Source organism: Tasmannia lanceolata, unplaced genomic scaffold (assembly GCF_043159265.1).
Source record: "Tasmannia lanceolata isolate RefF3 unplaced genomic scaffold, GAP_Taslan_0.1 ptg000015l, whole genome shotgun sequence".
Lineage (NCBI taxonomy): Eukaryota > Viridiplantae > Streptophyta > Magnoliopsida > Canellales > Winteraceae > Tasmannia > Tasmannia lanceolata.
The window spans coordinates 35,844,897-35,864,382 of NW_027518692.1; the positions used below are offsets into that span (position 1 = coordinate 35,844,897).

Genomic DNA, 19,486 nt, shown 5'->3' on the forward strand with positions numbered 1-19,486 from the left:
ATCGCACCTAAACTCCAATCCCATTTGCTCAACCAAATTTATTCGCACCTAAACTCCAATCCCATTTGCTCAACCAAATTTATTTAATTAAGACTACTCTTTTCCTCCTTTTTGTTCTTGTCAAGGAAGGGAATTTGCAAAGCTGAAACTAGAAGGTGACTGAGTAAGAATATGAACTTACAGAATTTTGGCAATTATTCGTGATGAAGATCCACCCAACCGTAGTTGATCTCAAGACATATGTGATGGAATATGAGGTCTTGTAGGCCTTGATTCTTGGACACAAGGTTATGGCAACAAGATGATGGAAAGTAGTTTATTTACCGGCAGCAATAGCAATTTGCAGAGGTTTCTAGGACTGTTTTGCAATGGCTTCTAGGACTGTTTTGCAATGGCTTCTAGGACTGTTTTGCAAGGGCTTCTAGGACTGTTTTGCAAGGCTTCTAGGACTGTTTTGCAATGGTTCTAAAGTGGTGTAGAACTTGGTCTTGTAGGAGAGTTACAAGCATCCCAATGTAGGAGAGTTACAAGCATCTCAATGGCCTCAAACACCACCTATATTCCCTCTTTCTAAAGCCCACAACAACTACATCCAACACCTATATTTCTTCTTTCTAAAGCCCACAACAACTACATCCAACACCTATATTTCTTCTTTCTAAAGCCCACAACAACTAACCTTCATCAACACCACCCCTTTCTAAAGCCCACAACAACTAATCTTCATCAACACCACCCCTTTCTAAAGCCCACAACTACTAACCTTCATCAACACCACCCCTTTCTAAATCCCACAACAACTAACCTTCATCCAATGAGAGAAGAGAGTGGAGAGAAAAAGTTGTAGGCAAGAGAGTGGAGAGAAAAGGTTGTGGTGAGAAAGTTGTAGAGAAGAGAGTGGAGAGAAAAGGTTGTAGAGTGGAGAGAAAAGGTTGTAGCCTCGCAAGGTTCCAAACATCCCACACATTTCTTTCTTTTTCAATATTGAAATGATTGCTACCTTAAGATAAAATATTGAAAATGATTGCATATTTGATTCCTAATTTAACCAACTAACCTTCATCCATTTGATATTATTACCCATATCAAAGAAAATTCACAACTTTTATTTGATACTAACACCCATTTCTAACAATTAATCTTGGCTTAATTTTTTATAATGACACCCATTATAAAAAAAAATCATATGTTCACTTTGATAAGGATAATTACCCAAATACTTGGGACCGGGTATTACACAATTCCTATAATGCAGTGTGAATATGGTAACTAAAAGAAGAAAAGGCAAATACTGACATTTTCTCTTCTTTTTTTTTCATCAGTGCAAACCAAAGGTAGCACAGGTACACCGCATTCTTCAGAGTCATCATATGAACTTCCAAGCATTAATGAAAAGGAGAAGTGGACAGTGATGGGTCTTTCTCTTTTTCTTTTAAGTTAAGGCCCTGTTTGTTTTGGATTTTGAGAACCAATTGTTTGTTTGAGAAACAAACAGGGTATAAGACGAGATGTGGAATCTAGTAATCTGATTTTTTTTTTACTGTTCTTTCTTGTTTGTCTTTTTACTAATAACTAGGGTAGAATGAAATGGATTTTTCAACTACCCAAACAAGAATGCACTATAGAATGAAGTGAATAAAACTCTATCATGGGTTTTCTATTCCATTAGTGAGAGAAGAGAAGAGAGTGAAGTTACATTGCTCTAGCATCACCACATGAATTATGCTCCCTATTAATTTATTTACACTTAAAAATAGTCGAAGTGCTGCTGAGGAATCTGATATGTTGCATCTCTCTTTTTGTTGCTAAGCTTTGGAATGAGTGCTCTCCTAATCTTGGCTTTGGGGACCTCAGGAGGCCTCACTGATCTAATCAAAGCCCAATTCACACCCTTAAAGAAGTCATGCCTTTTGATCTCAGCAGAACCCTTGAAGCTCCCTATCCTCTTCTTAGGATTCTTCACGAGAAGCTTGCTTATGAGGTCTTGAACCTTCCCCATCTCTTCCAAATCCTTACTATTTAAAACAATCCTAGGGAAATTCAGTGGCTGCTTAATTATGTTAATGAGAGTCCTGTCATTACTTTCACCTTTGAATGGTGTTGTCCCATACAAGAGCTCAAACAAGAACACCCCAAGAGTCCACCAATCCACAGCACTCCCATGGCCCGACCCCGAGATCACCTCCGGTGCGAGGTACTCGTGTGTGCCCACGAAGGACTTTGATCGAGCATTGATGGGTTCGGCGACCAATTCAGAGTCGAGCTCTGGCAATTCCCTCTTGATCGTCGCTTTCTTAGACGTGGAGAAGCAAGAGAGCAAGGGTCGCATGGGTGCAGTGCATGAAGGGGTGGAACCCTTCTTGATGGTCTTCTCCATGCCCTTGGGATCATCCATGACTATGAGGAGCTTAGGGACGACATCACATTTGAGAGAGAGATCGAAGTCGGAGAGCATTATGTGGCCATCTTCTCTAACGAGCACATTCTCGGGCTTAAGGTCCCGGTAAACAATTCCCATCATATGGAGGTACTCAAGAGCCAACAGAACCTCCGCTGCGTAGAATCTATATCATATGTATTAGCCACTTCAGTTCTATGGTAAAAGTACTTAAAATATAAAAAAGCAAAAAAAAAAAAAAAAAAAAAAAAACGAGAAATACCCTCTTATAAATTAATTATTAACAAAATCCAGAAAAGTGTTAAAAGTATAACGGATTAAATAACAATAATAGCTTAAGCTTTTGAGTAATTGGTTGTTTCATATGATATGAAGGCATTTGCCTCACCACAGGTCATGCGTTCAAAACCTAACAACTCCTTAATATTTAAAATCAATGTGTACTGCGAACCCGAAAGAGGAGCCCAACACGAAGTCTAATAGCTTAAGCTTTTCGAGTAATTGGTTGTTTTACATGATACGTATGAGGGAGGTTCAAAACCCAATAATATTTAAAATCCACATGTACTGCCAACCCAAAAGAGGGTCAAACAGTAGGGGGAGTGTTGAAGTATGAATGATTAAATAACACAAGCTCTAACAAATTTAGCTTTTGGACTAATTTGTTGTTTCACAAAAACATAAAACTGAAGAGGATGAACACCTCTTAACACCCAAAATATAATAAATAGTGAGAGAAAGACATACTTAGTTGAAGAAAGATTGAAGCGTTTCCCCTGTTGGCGTTGACGAAGGGCGTGCAAATCACCACCAGGGCAGAACTCCATAACAAGACAAGAGTAGTGAGAAGCATGGAAATGGGCATAAAGGGTTGGTAAGAAAGGATGATCAAGCATACCCAAGATTTCCTTCTCCATGTCAGCTCTCTGTAATTTATTCCTAACTGAGAGTGCTTCTCTATCAACAACCTTCATGGCATACAAGCATTCCGGCAACCCGACTACCGGATTTCTTTGGCGACACAAGTATACGCTGCCGAGATCACCCCTTCCGAGGCGATGAAGGAGTTGAAATTGGTCGAGTCCAACTTGTTGACCCCGGAGCCGCCTCATGGCCTCCCAATGGGCTTGGTTTGCCTTGTGTGGTTTGTTACCACACCATGATGAAGCAATGATGGTATCATAAGAAGAAGAAGAGAGGGAGATGGAGCTTGTGGAGCTACTGAAGCTGACGTCGGAGATCCACCCATGGCCGCCGGAATCCCTTGCCAAGATCGAAGAGCAGCTACTGTCGTAGTCGGATTCTTCACGACTCGTTCCCATGCTTAATTGTATGCCACTCACTCACTCACTTGCAAGAGCTTAAGCTGTAGCATTCTTAAGCCTTAATATATATAGAAACATCAAGTGACTCCCATAAAGACGTACACTTTCTTTCTTCCAGTAGCTCACACGACATTTATCTGATTAGGTAAACTTACCAAAATACCATCAACAACCGAATAAAATACCATCAGAATTTGGGTGCCCATGGCAGGCTCGACCCTTACGGGTAAAGATTAGATGCCTCCTTGACTCATTCTTGCACGGGAAAGTATCCCACACATGGAGAGAAGCAAACGGAGAAGCTGATTTTTTTACTAAGATTGATTGTCATGTAAAAGAGGGCGAGCTTTGGCGCAACGGTAAGTTTGCTCCATTGTGACCTGGTGGTCGCTGGTTCGAGTCACGGAAACTTTGAAGTAACTGGTTGTTTCACATAGCCTCGTTGCAAAGCAGGGGTAAGGCTGCGTACATCTAGCCCTCCCCAGACCCCGCAATGGCGGAGCCTCGTGCACTGGGCCGCCTTTATTTTATTGATTGTCCATGTAAAGGGATGTATATTGATCTGGTATCTATTCCATCTGCTCTCTTAGATATTGTGTAAGGACTCTAGTGTAGTTCTCAATACTCACTGTAATATTTTTCCTCTTTACATTCTCGTAGGGGTCATGCCTAATCCCAATATGCCCATAAAAAAAAAAAACCATCAGAATTCTTTGATATAATGGTAATGCCACTGCAATTTTCTTATATTCATAATAGTGACAGAAAATATCTACAAATTACCACTACTCTCCCCCTCTCATGGAGCTATGTTTACAAAACACAATTTGAGATAAGACATAAAAGTATCATGAAATAACTTCAGTTTTTCTTGTCAAGAAAACGAAGAAGCAAGTAATCTGGCTTAGCACTAAATAATATTTTTTCTGTATCTTGTTGGGTTAAAGGCAAGGTTCTATGTCTTCCTCTATTGTAACTTTTTTTTCTTATTAATGAAATTTAAAGTGCCACCCCTGGTTCCTAGATAAACATTGGGTTTAATAAATAAGGGAGTAATTTGGTCATTTTATCTATAATCCCGTACCAACGGGTTTGCTTGTTGCTTCATACCATTACCATTCCAAGGCTAGTGCCATATTGGTTATTAGACCCTGAAAAAGTAGTATTTTGTTGCTTCATGCAGTACCCGTGTCACATTAATTTCGAACAAAACTTGGCTCGGGTCGGGGTCTGAGGAGTGTGGGGTGTGGAAAAATCAATTTCATTCTTACTTTTAATTTTCAGAAGTAATTGATATTTCCACACCCCTTGCTATTAGACTATTAGGAAGGGGTCTGAGGAAAGTTCCTTAGACCTCGACCTCAGCCAAGTTACGTTCATTAATTTCCACCTCTAAAAGTAGTTGTCCTTTTCTTTCTTTCCTCCCCCCCTTTTTTTGAGATATTTTTGTAAGCTTTCCATGGGGCGTGAATCATTTTACTGATATTCCCAAATTTAGCTTAGAATATTGAATCAATTTACTGTCTATTTCTTTTATTTTACTATATTTTGGGACTACTTTAGTCCAATAACTAGGAATGTGAAACCAAGTATACAATCCTCAATAGCCCCTGCTCAAAAAATTGGCACATTTGTTAGTGACAAATGCCCCACGCTTTGCATGTGATTACACTATTGCAATAGGTGATGGTCTACATGACACTCGTGACATGGGGTGGAAAATTGGGAATTGATTTAGTAGGGAGATCATATCGAATCTTCCCTAGTCGTTGAGAGGATTTGAATCCAGAGTTGTCATTGTATTTTTAATATGTTGAGTCTTTTCTTCCATTCTCTCTCTTTTCTCTATAGGATCTTATCTTTCCCCCTTTTGGTTGCAATTCTAGCAGCAGACCCAGCAAACATGGCAGCAACACAGAGAAACAAATGTATTGGGAAACCCAAAACTCCATCCCTTGCCCATAGACACTTTCTTCCTACCCATCTTTCCAACACCCAACAACCCATCTTTCATATCCTTCATTTATAAGATAATCAGTCACTAATAGTAATTTTTTTTTTTTTTTGGGTAACTTTGTGGGGGTTGGAGTTAGCATAATCAATGTGATCGCATTTAAATGGAAATCAGTTGATGCTTCTATTATTATTCTTATTGAAGAAATTATATCATGTGTGGTGCATCTCTACCATACACGTGGCCAGATGGACACACCAAGGCCTAGAAAAAGCACCTTACCAAAGCCCAGAATTGAGCTGATCTTTGTATGAAATAGCATGCAATTTTGTCAGAAAGGTGAACTTCAAACGGGTGAAGTTTGGCATGAAAATATACTGTTAATGCAAGCGGGGGTGAAAATATCATCTCCCTAATTTAATTCACAACCGAAACAAGGAAGCAAATAAAGGAACATATTCTGAGAAGGAAAGTTTCATGGCAACAATCATATCCAAACTGTAGAGTCCTCTTTCAATTATCTGCAGAAACAGTACACAAACATGGCCAACCTGACACCCCACACCAAGAATAAAGAAATAAGGAAGACCCAAAAATGGTATTCTAAATCACACACTATATAACATAAATTTCAGTGGAGGGCCCCATTTTAAAGGCCTTTTATCAGCATCTACTTGAGAACTGTATCTGGTCTTCCAACTTCATGATATATCGTATTTGTCTGGGAAAGCATCCATCATGGGCAGTTCCAAGCCATGGGGTCCAAGACATTTATTTTGTTTTTTTTTATTAAGCTTTTTTATTTATTCTTTATTTGCGAATTCATAAGTTTAATAAGTCAAGCACCTGCGAGCTCGTGTCTGTTATTGTTGTTGGGGGGGGCATGGGAAAAATTAAGAAAAATCAGAGAATTGAACTCCATTAATCTATTTGGATTGGCCTGTGCTTTTACTCTCGCGGTCGGACAATGTATGTTGAGATGGTTGATTTATCATCCGGGGGACCTCTTGTCCCCTTCTTGTAATGACTTTTGATTTGGAATAAAATTCAGTTACCTTTCAAAAAAAAATTAAGCAAAATCCGGGTCTTTTGAATTCAGATAACCATCAGAGGATCATGTAGAAAATCAATAAAAAGAATGCAGGAAACCAAGAAGCATCTTAACCAATAAAAATACGATGAGTAGAAAGGATCACTGTTTACATGATTATTTATTTTCCTTGGATATAAATCCACTACAGGGGGAAGCCCTGGTAAATAAAGAGGAAGATTAATCATTTCCCTTTCACATATTATGCAGTGTTTCTGAGTTCAAGTTGATAACATTGAAATGTATCAGCAAATATGTACATGTCTAAATATATTGGTTTGTAGCACTTGGAAAAGCGTGCATGTCATCGTTCAAGTGTGATTCAGTATCCCTCAATTAGTAAAAGGCAAGATTGCATGATAACAAATACAAAATCAGCTCGATGCTTGAATCCGCGCTACCAAGCAACCAATAGAATTCATATACAAAAAGAAGTGAGGCAACCAATTCATTTTGACCGTATTTGATGTCAACTGCAAAATCAGCTCCAAGGCCGCCCCCATTGGTGGATTTTTGCAAAGTGAAGTGGCCTAAAAAAGTGGAAATGCGCCTAAAAAGTGGGAAACGTGTTAACTTTGCAAAAATCAACTAATAGGGGCGCCCTTCATTCTATCATTCCTCCAATAATTGTTTTCCTTAGCAAAATCAATAATAATTCAATTTATTTCTCATATGTAATTGTTTATTTATTTTGGACTGCCTAAGCAAATTCACAAGCTATTTTGTAGCTATTAAAATAAAAAACAATTGCATTGAAGGAAATAAGCTCACTCCGCTGTTTTATTAATGACACTCACAGAAGGCATTTCACGGATGGTCTGTTGCATGAGAGAGCAGCCATCTAATGTATAAAGACAAAATCTGTTGAAAAGTGAGCATATGTGGCTGCTCTCTCATGTAACAGACCATCCACAAAATGCCTTCTGCGATGGTTCCTAGCAAGTCCTTGTCTTATCTATAGGAGAATCCCTTTTAAGTAAATAAAACAAATGAAAATGAGAGTGCTGAGAGCTCTCTCTTTTTTATTCACAAAAATAATAAGGCGAGGTCCGAAGGAAGAGCATCAAATCCTTCAAAAACATGGAAATAAACATCAAATGGAAGGAAATATGGCCATTTTCTAGCGCCTAGTGGTAGTATTATTGTTGTCTCCCATGCCTAGAGTGTTCTTCACGGCATCAGCAGCTCCTTGTGCCATGTTCGTCACTTGCTCACCAGTCTACAACAAAACAATAACAAATAAAATATTAAATTAATTATTACCTTATATATGGATGTCTAAAATAGCTTACATGCAACATGCCTTGAGTGTTTTGTAAATGATGTGATATAGTTCAAAACAGCCACCTCATGATAGAAAACAAACAATCTAATTACAGTGAAATAATCATTACAAGATTTATGTAAGGCCGCGCCTAGATACCCACAAGATTTACATTTGGATTTCTCACATTTGCGGTTGAGATTTGGAACTCGATCATATCCTTAGATTTCCAAATCAGCTACAACAGTGAAAAGAAATCTGATTTTCAAATCTGTTCTCCAAGACATTATTTGAAAATCAATATTTGTGGCAATTACCTTACCCTTGCTGCTCCTAGACCTTGTTGCTGCAGCAGCGAGACGTCCTCTCTCTCTCTCTCTCTCTCTCTCTCTCTCTCTCTCTCTCTCTCATACAACATGAGCATGAGGATAATTGATGTATTTTGTATCCAAAACTCAAACCCAAATCCAAATACAAATACAGAAGCATGAGGTATCCAAACGTGGCCTAAATGTAATTGTCTTTTGGATATAGAAGGAATACCTGTTGAATGAAGCCAGAGGCTTGCTCCTTGCCCTCGTGGCAAGACTCTTGAGTTGACTGGGCAGCTTGGCTTGCCTTGTCTTTCACTGTCTGAGCAGTTTCAGATGCCTTGTCTGCCATCTGATCTTTCTTCACCTAAAATCATAAATGAATAAAGAAAAACAGACTTAATTTTGTAACAAAATAATGTGGAAATCTTTATAGGACCCAAGTTCTAAACCAAACCCAATTTGGCTCCATCTTAAATTTTTCTCTTGTAACATATGTGCATGGAATCAAACAATAGGAAGAAGAAGAAGAAGAAGAAGAGAAATAAGAGAAAAGGGAGGGAAGACTCGCCTCGGCATGGCCCATAGCTTGGCCAGCCTTGTATCGGATATCCTGAGAATTGGACATTGGTAGACTTGTTCCTTAATCAAATCAACAAATAACAAAGTAATTGGAGCAGAGAATAAAACAATCTCTATCAAGCGCAAGTGATGAAGCCAAGTGCTCTTCTCTAAACGGAATTTATTGATTGTGGTGCCTTACCTGATCACAGACTCGTGTCTTCCATATAATGCTGAGATTTTGACAGGTGGGCACCTGATGATTAATTAGGAAGCCAAATCTTCCCTTTTGACCAGGAATAGCATGATGAATGCTTCAATAAATTGGTTATATGGGGGATGAGAGAGAGAGGGAGAGATGGTCAATTGTGAGTGATAAATGGCTAAAATGTCTCTTCCATGGTTGAATAGCTGCAGAGGTACATGGAGAAATTATTTATTTATTTTGGTCAGGTTTTTTATCTTCAAAGATTATGCTTGATTTAAAATTCAATAGTATCTGTATCAATTCTACACAAGAAAATTATGACACTGTTTTAGGCAGATGATACAGGCATAACAATGTTTTGTTAATAGGCACGAACTCAACTTGCCGTATATGCTTTTAGCCAATGGTCACCTTTTGAGAATTATAACAGCAACTTCAGCATATATATGAACGAGTTTTTATATGATGCCCATCATCAAAGCGGTACCACCGTTGATATTTGATAGGCTGCTGGTGGATCAAATATCAAGGGTGATACCTCTGACGTATCACCTTGCTTCACGGTCGGGCATCATATAATTTCTCATATATGTACATGGTGAGTTTGCCCATATTATCAAAGCTTAAATAAATATGAATCAAGAATGATAATAGATGAAATGGAAACGAAGCCTCATCTAGACCCACCCTCAAAATGACAGAATGACCAGAACCCCTCAACTGTGTGGCCCACATTGTAAATAACAACAAATCAAGGGCAATGATTTATTCGCACCCCCTGTAGGATAATTCGCACCCCTTTCTAACGTGAATTGACGTCAAAAAACATTAAAGGCTGCCCGCAATTCACTTTAAAAGTAGGGGTGCAAATCGGGTCGATTTTTTGGAATTCGGGTTGACCTTTTACCTTAAAATCGGGTCGGGTTGGGGTTGATTCCAATTCATTTTTTAGCAAAAGCTCAACCCGACCCGACCCAAGTTGCACCCCTATTTAAAAGGGGTGCATATTATCCCACAGGGGGTGCCAATTTATCATCTCCCCAAATCAAAACCTTAATTTAATTGAACAATATTAACAATCAATCAAAGAACTTGAATGTACAGGATTACTCATTTTATTGCAAGTATCCACGCCCCCACTTTTTTAACAGTCCATTTCTTTTACTTATTTCATAAGAGAAGAATTATTTATAAAATTACAAAAGTACCACCATCCCTAGCGTTTCAGAACCAATCTGTACTGATCAGGACGATGTCAGATTGACTTGCTCTGATACCATATTAAATTTTCTAATTTCACTAGTCTTAGATGGTTACACTCAACCTAATTAGTACTTACATGGATCATTTAAGGGATAAACATAAAGTAAAAAAGATAAACATAGAAGGATATATTCTAATCAATGGAATTGTGGAAGAAAACCACTCTGAGTCAGAATTAAAATAGAAAAATAGATGTTCTGTATTGACCACTAAATAAGAACCCTTCTCCAAACCTCAGCAACCATAGCTTCTCAATAGAATTGGGAGGCTCAAACAGAAAATGAAAAGATACAAAACATCTAAAACTGCACAAAATGGAACTGTTATGCTCCAATTTGATGATAATTAGTCATCCAACCAGGAGGAATACGCCGCCACTAAACTATTATGCTTGATCTAATCAAATACAGAAAGAAAATTATACAGATATCAATTACACCTAATAGAAGGGAGCATAACAGGCTGTCAATCAAAAAATACCACATTGCAATGGTCAATGATTTGAGAATCATTAATCACACCCCATCTTAACAACATGTAACAAACTCAATTCAAACAAATAACAAAGACAAGCCCATGAGGATCAAGCACCAAAAGCCTTCTTTGAGAAAACCTATTGAATATAACTTATTCAATTGAAATCTCAATTCAATAAATTGCAAATTGTATGCCAATGACCCCTGTGTGAGTAACAGAATCTAATATCATGAATGATAATCAGATTCACCAACACAGATCCCATCAAGGTGCCAAGAAGCCAAGTTATATAAAGGCATATATATTTCAAGGTTTCTGTTTCAAGAGGGAAGAGGAGCAAAAGGGAATCTGTAGATCAATGCCACTACAACATATACCCAAACCCACAACTATTTTTACTATCCATATATATTCCCTATAGATAACACTATGTTTTCCCTTTCTTGCATCCCTTCCTCACTATTATTTGAAAGTGGACAATGGTAGTGCTATTTGCATCTCTTCAGGGACCGTGTAATGTCCAAGCCTGCACAGTTCCCAGTTTCTCTAAACAAATTGTTTATGTGCTAAATTTAGGCATGTAATTTTAACAAAAAAAAAAACACACAAAATAAGTCTCGAAGGGTAAAAGAAACTTCTTAGGTACCCATTGTAAGTTTTGAATCCGAGATTCCAAAATCCGGTTGAAGTTAAAACCTGTGCAGATTTTTCTCCATGTTTATAAAGGACTACATCATCCCCTGTGAGAGAAAATAAGAAGCTCACAATCCCTATATCCATAACAGTTTCTACAGTAACATATGGATTCTATATGTATAACTTTGGGTTGTAAGGCATACTTACATCATTATAAAAAGTAACTATGTACACTACAATAATTCGCTAACTATCATGTCAACATCGATCCTTTGCAGTAAAACAATGCTATATGATAAAAGCGTAACCCGACACATTTTTGGAAATGATGGAGGCTCAAAAAAGATGTTACTCAATTGACATTTTTTTTTTTTTAACTTAATGCACATTTCAATCAAAATGGAGATTGAGTAGTATACAATATGACCCAATGGTTTTCCATGTCCAACTAGAAAATATGATAATTATGCTAACAGTGATGAACATGAGCTAAAATTACAGTTGTAAAATATAATAGAAAGCTGCATTGCTAAACTGTGACACTACCATATTTTAATAATTGTAATTTCAGAATATTCCCGATAATATATCGGCTGAAATCGGTCGATATATCGGTATCCTATTCCGACTCCCACATAGCCTCATGTATCACAGTCATGAAAGCGACGGGTTCTCTGCTCCTGCCGGGATGGAAAGACAGAAGTTTTGAAAATCCAAGATAAGGTCACGGCAAGACAAGCTGTTTATCATTACTAAAGGTGATGTGTAGGGATGAATGCAGCTGAGGCATCCTTACATACCGAGAGATTTGAACATTGTTTCTACATGACCCGATCAATTCGATCATGCACTCGCCATCTATTTTCATTGTTCAACTGTATTATAATATGCTATCTAGAAAGACAAAGGTTGGAAAGGCACAAGAGGTCCAATATGGCTGATATAGAATATATTATCTAGAAAGGTCCAATATGGCTTATATATCAGGACCTTCAGACACTATTTCGCAAGGCCAAGTAACTGCCAATAACCCCCGTAATTTAGTGTTAAGAGAAGACCAGTTATTGACTGATAAAGATAGGCACTCCAAATAAGACGGCGATATAGACATGGCGAAACCCCGTCAATGAAATGTATGAACTTGATTGAGATGGAAAGAAGTAACGTACCTTGAACATGGAAGCCAACCGCTTAGACAAACGACTGCACTTAGGTTGAGTGGGTATGGATTACCATTGCCATCACCCATGAGCACAACAACTGGCAGAGTATAGGGCAACGGCTGCACCCATACTGAAGCCTACAATGCCAATCTTGACTGTAACAGAAAGTATGATGGTACTCTGAAGTTACTATTCAGTTGAATGCGCTATGCTGAAAGCTATACTGAAGTCTAGGTTTAAAAATATAAACCTAGACTTCTCCTAACAGCTGCGTCGATGTGCGCCCCACTGTGTCCATTTTTATTTTTTAATGGTAGATAATACTATTAACAACGAAAGAAGACCGAGATGGTCAATACAGATAATACAAGATCGAAAAAGGAAACAAAAGAAATATCAAGGAGGGAGATAATCAAAACGCTCCAAACTTTCTCTGGATACCCCATCTTTAGCTAGCTTATCCGCTACGCCATTTGCGCTTCGCTTGACATGATAAGCAACTATTTGGGATCCTCCAATATTATCCTAAATTTCATCGAAAAAAGCTGCAAATCTCCATGAAAATGAATGAGTTCCATTGAACCACCTAATTACATTCTTTGAGTCTCCTTCTATCTCCACCTTTTCCAATTCAACATTGCTTAGAAGTTTAATTCCATGGTGTATGGCCCGCACTTCCGCCACATTTGCATCCGAGATACCTATTGGTCCCGAATAGGCCCAAATGACATTTCCTTGGTCATCTCTTAATACTCCCCCTATTCAGGATGGACCCGGGTTTCTCATACTTGAGCCGTCAAAATTAAGTTTCAATAGTCCCTAGACGGGTGGCTCCCACACTTGATCCACTTTGGGGTCTTCCCTAGCTCCATTGCAAATTACTCTCCAACCATACCATAGATCATATGCAAAGACAAATGCAAAGCTAGGGAGGGTTCTCATCCAAGATATTGTGATTGCAATCATCTTATTAAATAGGAACAGAAATCTCTTTGATACTCCTTCGAAAACCTGTGCGTTTCTCTCTTTCCATAGAACCCATAAAGTAGCAAGAAATGCTACCTTCCATAGGATCTTTCCTTTTTCCTTCCACGGAGTCCATTCCCAATTTTCTGGCAATTCCGCTAGTTTGGCTGGGAAGACCCACGCTACACCAAATCTTGATAACAGTCTACTCCACACCTCTCTTGCTACCTTGCAATATAACAATAAATGATCCACCGTTTCCCCCGCTTGTAAGCATAGAGCACCTTGATCGACGATAGCACCTTTTGCTTCCTCAAAAAGTCGATTGTCTGTATCCTTTCTAAAATTGCCGCACATGCAAATACACAAACCCTTGGGGGAGCTTGGATGCTCCAAATCTTGGCTACGTTAGAGGTTACAGAGCATGGGACTAAATCCCCATCCTTGCAAGCAATGCATTGCATTGTACAATTCTTCTTTCTTAAGACCATGGTATGCTAAGCATCCTTGCACACAAATGAGCATATGACATTGTATTTTCTCTTTAACTCTTTAAGGTAATGACCTTTTACTTTATTAGAGTAAAAAGACAAATAAAAAATAAAAAATCAATAGAAGCACCTGATTCTACAATTGCATCACCCTCTTGCGATAAAAAGTTATTTTGGTTGTTTCTCCAACGCATTGGACATTAGGGTTTTTATAGGAGAGAAAGGGAGATGTCTTTTCCAAATTTGCCTTTCAAACAACTTTTATGGAGAGTGGTAGGGCACACCTTCAATTCCCTTTCCTAAATTTCCATTAAATAAATAGCATTACCACTAAATTTATCAAAGTTAGGATGCTGAGAATATGCGTTTTCTCTATTTATTTAATGCACAATAACAAATTCTGTTGCCACTAGTTTGGTTTTTTGCATGAGAAGCTTCAATTATGTTGCTAAAAAATGGTCTAACCAATTCATACTCAGCAATATGTACATGTCTAAATATATTGGTTTGTAGCACTTGGAAAAGGGTGCATGTCATCGTTCAAGTGTGATTCAGTATCCCTCAATTAGTAAACGGCAAGATTGCATGATAACAAATACAAAATGAGCTCGATGCTTGAATCCGCGCTACCAAGCAACCAATAGAATTCATATACAAAAAGAAGTGAGGCAACCAATTCATTTTGACCGTATTTGATGTTAACTGCAATGAGGGTAATTCCCTTTAGCCGAACACACATGGAAACCACCCAATCTTTTCAAATATTTTTCACCACATTTTACTGTTTTTTGTACACTAGGAAAACAAGAATGGGATGGCTACAATAATATAACTTTTTCAAACATGTTTGAAACCAAAGACTTGCTTCATAGGTTCACTGTTTCAGAATCTAATGGTCTGGAGTCTGAAATTCCTAAAAGATGATAAATTATCTAATAGCACTAGCAGTAGTGATATTTAAGTGGTCATAATTAAACGAGCTATGCTATAAACCATGACATAGACTCCATGTTAGAAATTTTAATTCAAAAATGAGTTGAAAAGGCAAAGATGTCTTTTTCTCATGCTCGATTGGCTTCTAGCATTCGACCCCCCCCCCCCCCCCAAAAGAAAGACTTCAAGAAAGCTGTATAGACCTTAACGTCAGCTTCAGTAGGCTTGCCTTTGTGTTTAAAATACATTGCTCGTGGAGAAGGAAAAACTCATCCATATAAGATAAAGATTTGGAGAAAGGCGTGGGCCTTCAAGGGGCTTTGGAATTTGTTGGGTGCCTTGGTTTTATATGAACACAAATTCATATTCAAAACACACACGCACGCACACGCCTCGTCTTGCCGGGCCGGCCGGAGCCCGTTGTCCAAGGTTCGGGTTCGGGTAAATTAAAAACCTTCTTTTTAGTGCTAATTACAATCTAATTGTCGGGTCGGTCACATAGGTTCGGTCGGGTTCATTGGGTCAGTGAAGAGGCTCGGACCGAGTTACATAAAAATGACCCAAAATTCAATTCAACTCATCCCAAGTTATCCAATACATATGACACACACAAAAAAAAAACATTGTGCATAGCCACCCACAATCACATGTATACAAAAACAAACAAAAAATGAAAAAGACAGCCCAGGGGCAGAATCACAATTTCCAAGATCCATTCCCAGGATAATTTCACAAATCTCAACCGCAGCCAAGAAACCAAAACCTTAGAATACATAAGATACCAAAAATGTGTAATATACAAAAGCAATACGTGGCAATGCAATTCAATTAGTCTCAAAAAAACTACACATAGATTCCCAACTCTGAACCAAAACACATGATAAAATCAGATAGGGTCAAAATACAAAATAGAAACAACTCATACACACTTGGATTTCAAAAAACAACCAAATGACACATAATCATGACTTTCCAATTCCATTGCCGCAATAATTTCTCAACCCCACCAGACCCTTGGAACTCAAACATCAAAAAAAAAAAAAAAAAAACGTGGCTGAAAATATGAGTATAAATGGGGTGGCTCTATCTAGGTCAAAACTACCAAAACGAGAGGAATTATGCTCGCCAAGAAGAAGCCCCATATCATCTCTTCGCTCTTCGTAGACAATGCATGGTTAATCAAACATCCTCCCACAATTTCGTGCACGTTAAGGACATTTTTTCCTCTTCTAGTCTTCGTCAGAGTGCTTGGTCATCTGGTTCTTTTATAGTATGGGCCATCAAAAGATAACCCCATGGGTCCAGGTCCAATGCCAAGTCCAGATTTCATTCTCATGCGGTCTAGACTTGTGAGAGTGGAACAAGAGTGCGATAGCTAGGTTGGCTCATGAATATTCATTGACATGGGAGTGGTCCATGCACAATAATTGGAGGAATGAGAGAATGAAGGGTGCTCTTGAAAAAATCAGCTCCAAGGCCGCCCCTATTGGTGGATTTTTGCAAAGTGAAGCAGCCTAAAAAAGTGGAAATACACCTAAAAAGTGGGAAACGTGTTGACTTTGCAAAAATCAACCAATAGGAGGCGCCCTTGGAGCTTATTTTTACAAGCGAGCCCTTCATTCTATCATTCCTCCAATAATTGTTTTCCTTAGCAAAATCAATATTAATTCAAATTTTTTCTCATATGTTAATTATTTATTTCTTCTAGGGTGCCTACGCAAATTCGCAAGCTATTTTGTAGCTATTAAAATAAGGGATTTGCTAAGGTCCATCGCAAAAGGCTTTTCCATCTGGTCTGAAGTGCGACAGACCAGCCGTGAAAAGCCTTTTGCCTTGAAGGAAATAAGCTCATGCAACAGACCATCCGCGAAATCCGCTAAATGCCTTCTGTGATGATTCCTAGCAAGTCCTTGTCTTATCTATAGGAGAATCCCTTTTTAGTAAATAAAACAAATGAAAATGAGAGTGCTGAGAGCTCTCTCTTTTTTATTCACAAAAATAATAAGGCGAGGTCCAAAGGAAGAGCATCAAATCCCACAAAAACATGGAAATAAACATCAAATGGAAGGAAATATGGCCATTTTCTAGCGCCTAGCAGTAGTATTATTGTTGTCTCCCGTGCCTAGAGTGTTCTTCACCGCATCAGCAGCTCCTTGTGCCATGTTCTTCACTTGCTCACCAGTCTACAACACAACAATAACAAATAAAATATTAAATTAATTATTACCTTATATATGGATGTCTAAAATAGCTTACATGCAACATGCCTTGAGTGTATTGTAAATGATGTGATATAGTTCAAAACAGCCACCTCATGATAGAAAACAAACAATCTAATTACAGTGAAATAATCATTACGAGATTTTTATGTAAGGCCACGCCTAGATACCCACAAGATTTAGATTTGGATTTCTCACATTTGCGGTTGAGATCTGGAACTGGATCAGATCCTTAGATTTCCAAATCAGCTACAACAGTGAAAAGAAATCCGATTTTCAAATCTGTTCTACAAGACATTATTTGAAACAGTATTTGTGGCAATTACCTTACCCTTGCTGCTTCTAGACCTTGTTGCTGCAGCAGCGAGACGTCTCTCTCTCTCTCTCTCTCTCTCTCTCTCTCTCTCTCTCTCTCTCTCTCGCTCGTACAACATGAGCATGAGAATAATTGATGTATTTTGTATCCAAAACTCAAATCCAAATCCAATTACAAATACATGAGGTATCCAAACGTGGCCTAAATGTAATTGTCTTTTGGATATAGAAGAATACCTGTTGAATGAAGCCGGAGGCTTGCTCCTTGCCCTCGTGGCAAGACTCTTGAGTTGAATGGGCAGCTTGGCCTGCCTTGTCTTTCACTGTCTGAGCAGCTTCAGATGCCTTGTCTGCCATCTGATCTTTCTTCACCTAAAGTCATAAACGAATAAAGAAAAATAGACTTAATTTTGTAACAAAATAATATGAAAATCTTTATAGGACCCAAGTTCTAAACCAAACCCAATTTGGCTCCATCTTAAATTTTTCTCTTGTAACATATTTGCATGAAATCAAACAATAGGAAAAAGAGAAAAGCGAGGGAAGACTCGCCTCGGCATGGCCCATAGCTTGGCCAGCCTTGTATCGGATATCCTGAGAGTTGGACATTGATATAGTTGTTCCTTAATCAAATCAACAAATAACAAAGCAATTGGAGCAGAGAATAAAACACTCTCTATCAAGCACAAGTGATGAAGCAAAGTGCTCTTCTCTAAACGGAATTTATTGATTGTGGTACCTTACCCGATCACAGACTCGTGTCTTCCACATAAGGCTGAGATTTTGACAGGTGGACACCTGATGGTTAAGTAGGAAACCAAATCTTCCCTTTTGACCAGGCATAGCAGGATGAATACTTCAATAAGTTGGTTAAACGGGGGTAAGAGAGAGAGATGGTCAATTGTGAGTGATAAATGGCTAAAATGTCTCTTCTATAGTTGAATAGTTGCAGAGTTACATGGAGAATGTTTTGTTAATAGGCACGAACTCAACTTGCCGCATATGCTTTTAGCCAATGGCCACCTTTTGAGAATTATAACTGCTACTTAACAATATATACATGGTGAGTTTGCCCATATTATCAAAGTTTAAATAAATATAAATCAAGAATCATATTAGATTAAATGGAAACGAAGCCTGATCTAGACCCACCCTCAAAATGAAAGAATGATCAGCACCCCTCAACTGTGTGGCCCACGTTGTAAATAACAATAAATCAAGGGCGATGATTTATTCGCACCCCCTGTAGGATAATTCGCACCACTTTTTAACGTGAATTGACGTCAAAAAACATTAAAGGCTGCCCGCAATTCACTTTAAAAAGCGTGCATATTATCCTATAGGGGGTGCGAATATATCATCTCCCCAAATCAAACCCTTAATTTAATTGAACAATGTTAACAATCAATCAAAGAACTTGAATGTACACGATTGCTCATTTTATTGCAAGTATCCACACCCCCACTTTTTTATCAGTCCATTTCTTTTACTTTTTTCATAAGAGAAGAATTATTTATAAAATAACAAAAGTACCACCATCCCTAGCGTTTGAGAACGAATCTGTACTGATCAGGACGGTGTCCGATCGACTTGCTCTAATACCATATTAAATTCTCTGATTTCACTAGTCTTAGATGATTACACTCAACCTAATTAGTACTTACATGGATCATTTAAGGGATAAACATAAAGTAAAAAAGATAAACATAGAAGGATATATTCTAATCAATGGAATTGTGGAAGAAAACCACTCTGAGTCAGAATGCAAATAGAAAAATAGATGTTCTGTTTTGACCACTAAATAAGAACCCTTCTCCAAACCTCAGCAACCATAGCTTCTCAATAGAATTGGGAGGCTCAAACAGAAAATGAAAAGATACAAAACATCTAAAACTTCACAATATGGAACTGT

At 38.2% G+C, this 19,486-nt stretch overlaps 1 protein-coding gene and 2 long non-coding RNA genes across 3 annotated transcripts; all 3 read right to left on the minus strand.

The window, feature by feature from the left end:
* Positions 1–1,641: 1,641 nt before the first annotated feature.
* LOC143846920 (protein kinase PINOID 2-like) lies at positions 1,642–4,397 on the minus strand. Its single transcript, XM_077355532.1, has 2 exons — positions 3,146–4,397; positions 1,642–2,564 (listed from the first exon to the last, which is right to left on the minus strand). The coding sequence occupies exons 1-2, from the start codon at positions 3,718–3,720 to the stop codon at positions 1,748–1,750; spliced, it is 1,392 nt and encodes a 463-aa protein (XP_077211647.1). The 5' UTR covers positions 3,721–4,397; the 3' UTR covers positions 1,642–1,747.
* A 3,358-nt stretch (positions 4,398–7,755) lies between these two features.
* LOC143891651 (uncharacterized) lies at positions 7,756–9,095 on the minus strand. The gene is made up of 3 exons (XR_013255420.1): positions 8,914–9,095; positions 8,575–8,709; positions 7,756–7,986 (listed from the first exon to the last, which is right to left on the minus strand). It is a non-coding gene; the product is annotated as an uncharacterized LOC143891651 (long non-coding RNA).
* Positions 9,096–16,992: 7,897 nt separating this feature from the next.
* On the minus strand, positions 16,993–18,281 carry LOC143891650 (uncharacterized). The gene is made up of 3 exons (XR_013255419.1): positions 18,127–18,281; positions 17,812–17,946; positions 16,993–17,223 (listed from the first exon to the last, which is right to left on the minus strand). It is a non-coding gene; the product is annotated as an uncharacterized LOC143891650 (long non-coding RNA).
* Positions 18,282–19,486: the final 1,205 nt, after the last annotated feature.